This window comes from Volvox carteri (genome assembly GCF_000143455.1).
Source record: "Volvox carteri f. nagariensis unplaced genomic scaffold VOLCAscaffold_169, whole genome shotgun sequence".
Taxonomy (NCBI): Eukaryota; Viridiplantae; Chlorophyta; class Chlorophyceae; order Chlamydomonadales; family Volvocaceae; genus Volvox; species Volvox carteri.
In genome coordinates, this window is record NW_003307712.1 from 35,811 (window position 1) to 37,469 (window position 1,659).

A 1,659-nucleotide genomic window follows, 5' to 3' on the forward strand; every position below is an offset into this window, starting at 1 on the left:
CACGCTGTGCAGCTTTCTGCCGTCGCCATTTAGCCTGTAATTCCGCAGCAGAAGGTTCAGCAGCCTGTTGCTGCTCCTCCACCGGCGTATCGACAGCAGCAACCGCTTGCTGGCCCTCTGCGGACCCCCTTGAATTAGCTGGCGCGGCTGTCTGCTGTGATGCAGCATGCTGCCGCTGCTGAGGTGCTTGGTCAGTGCACAAATCACTAAACGGATGTTGGTCCAGCGGCTGTTGGTCCAGCGGATGTTGGTCCAGCGGCTGTTGGTCCAGCGGAAGTTGCTCGGCCGGCTCCTGCCCAGCCGCCGCTGCCTCTAAATCACCAGTCTCCGGAGCATCACCACCCATCTCCAATGCCCCTTCCGCTACATCATCCACCAGCCTGCCTGCTCCACTAGCACTGCCGCCGTCCTCATCCACAGCACCAGCCCGCTCAGCCCGGCTAACACGATACCGAGCAGGCAGGACTGGCTCAGGTGGCGGTGGCGCATCTCCCTGAGATGTACGCGCCATCCGTCGCCACACTAGAGTACGTCCCCAGCGCTGCACAGCGTCCGTACACATGATGTCTGCACGTAAAATGTCAACGTTGGGAATATCCATCCAGTGCAGCACCGTCGACTGGTCCTCCGAGCACACTTCAGAGCACACAGCACAGACACGGGAGGGCATGCGCCGGCGCAAGGCAGCAGCCATGGTCGATGCACACTGCAGCTGTACTGTGTACGGTACCTGCCTGTCAGGCGGTAACTGACCGCCAGGAAGATCCTGCACGCGGCCCTCTGGAATCGCCAAAATAAATTCTGGCAAGTCAATGACGTCGCCACGATGGAGGTCCGTGAATCGCAGGAGACGGTGCATGCGAGCCAATATTGTATCCCTAGGGCCGGCCTGCTGGTTCTGCTGCTGCACCTGCCGTGCAGCCGCATGCTGGGCCGTGTTGCGCTGCTGCTCCTGCGCCCTCACCTCGGGATTAGCACGGGCAACGGCACGCTGCACAGTGTTCTGCAGCTGCTCCTGCGCCCTCACCTCCGGATCAGCACGGGCAGCGGCATGCTGTGCAGTGTCATGCAGCCGTTGCTGTGCCCTCACCTCCGGGTCAGTACGAGCAGCCGCGTGATGTGCAGTGTTATACAGCCGCAGCTGCGCCCCCACCTCCGGGTCGGCACGTGCAGCTGCGTGCCGTGCAGCATCCTGCTGGCGCTGCAACACCCGCAACTCAGGAGGGGCTGCGGCACGCTGTGCAGCTTTCTGCCGTCGCCATTTAGCCCGTAATTCCGCAGCAGAAGGTTCAGCAGCCTGTTGCTGCTCCTCCACCGGCGTATCGACAGCAGCAACCGCTTGCTGGCCCTCTGCGGACCCCCTTGAATTAGCTGGCGCGGCTGTCTGCTGTGATGCAGCATGCTGCCGCTGCTGAGGTGCTTGGTCAGTGCACAAATCACTAAACGGACGTGTTCTCCCACAACGGAACCCGTCTGCAAGCGAACCGAGCCGAAGCCGCTTCGAAGGAGGCCGATCTGCCATAAAGACCTAATGATCTAACGAGGCGAACACGAGGCGAACACGTGCGAGGTGGACACGTATACTAATTGAGCCGTTAAGAATATCAGCTCGTCAACGGCGGAGAAGGCGAAAGAAGCGAAAAGAAGGAGCAAAAAACT

At 60.8% G+C, this 1,659-nt stretch overlaps 1 protein-coding gene across 1 annotated transcript in view; it reads right to left on the bottom strand.

Moving 5' to 3' along the window:
* VOLCADRAFT_100840 (uncharacterized protein) overlaps positions 1-1,522 on the bottom strand; it is a gene marked incomplete at both ends in the record, with an annotated part of 30,006 nt that extends 28,484 nt beyond the window's left edge. Inside the window, 3 exons of the mRNA XM_002959346.1 lie at positions 83-636; positions 754-1,027; positions 1,091-1,522. Of these exons, the coding sequence (XP_002959392.1) occupies positions 83-636; positions 754-1,027; positions 1,091-1,522 (1,260 nt within the window). The remainder of the gene's footprint in view (positions 1-82; positions 637-753; positions 1,028-1,090) is intronic.
* Between the last annotated feature and the right edge of the window lie 137 nt (positions 1,523-1,659).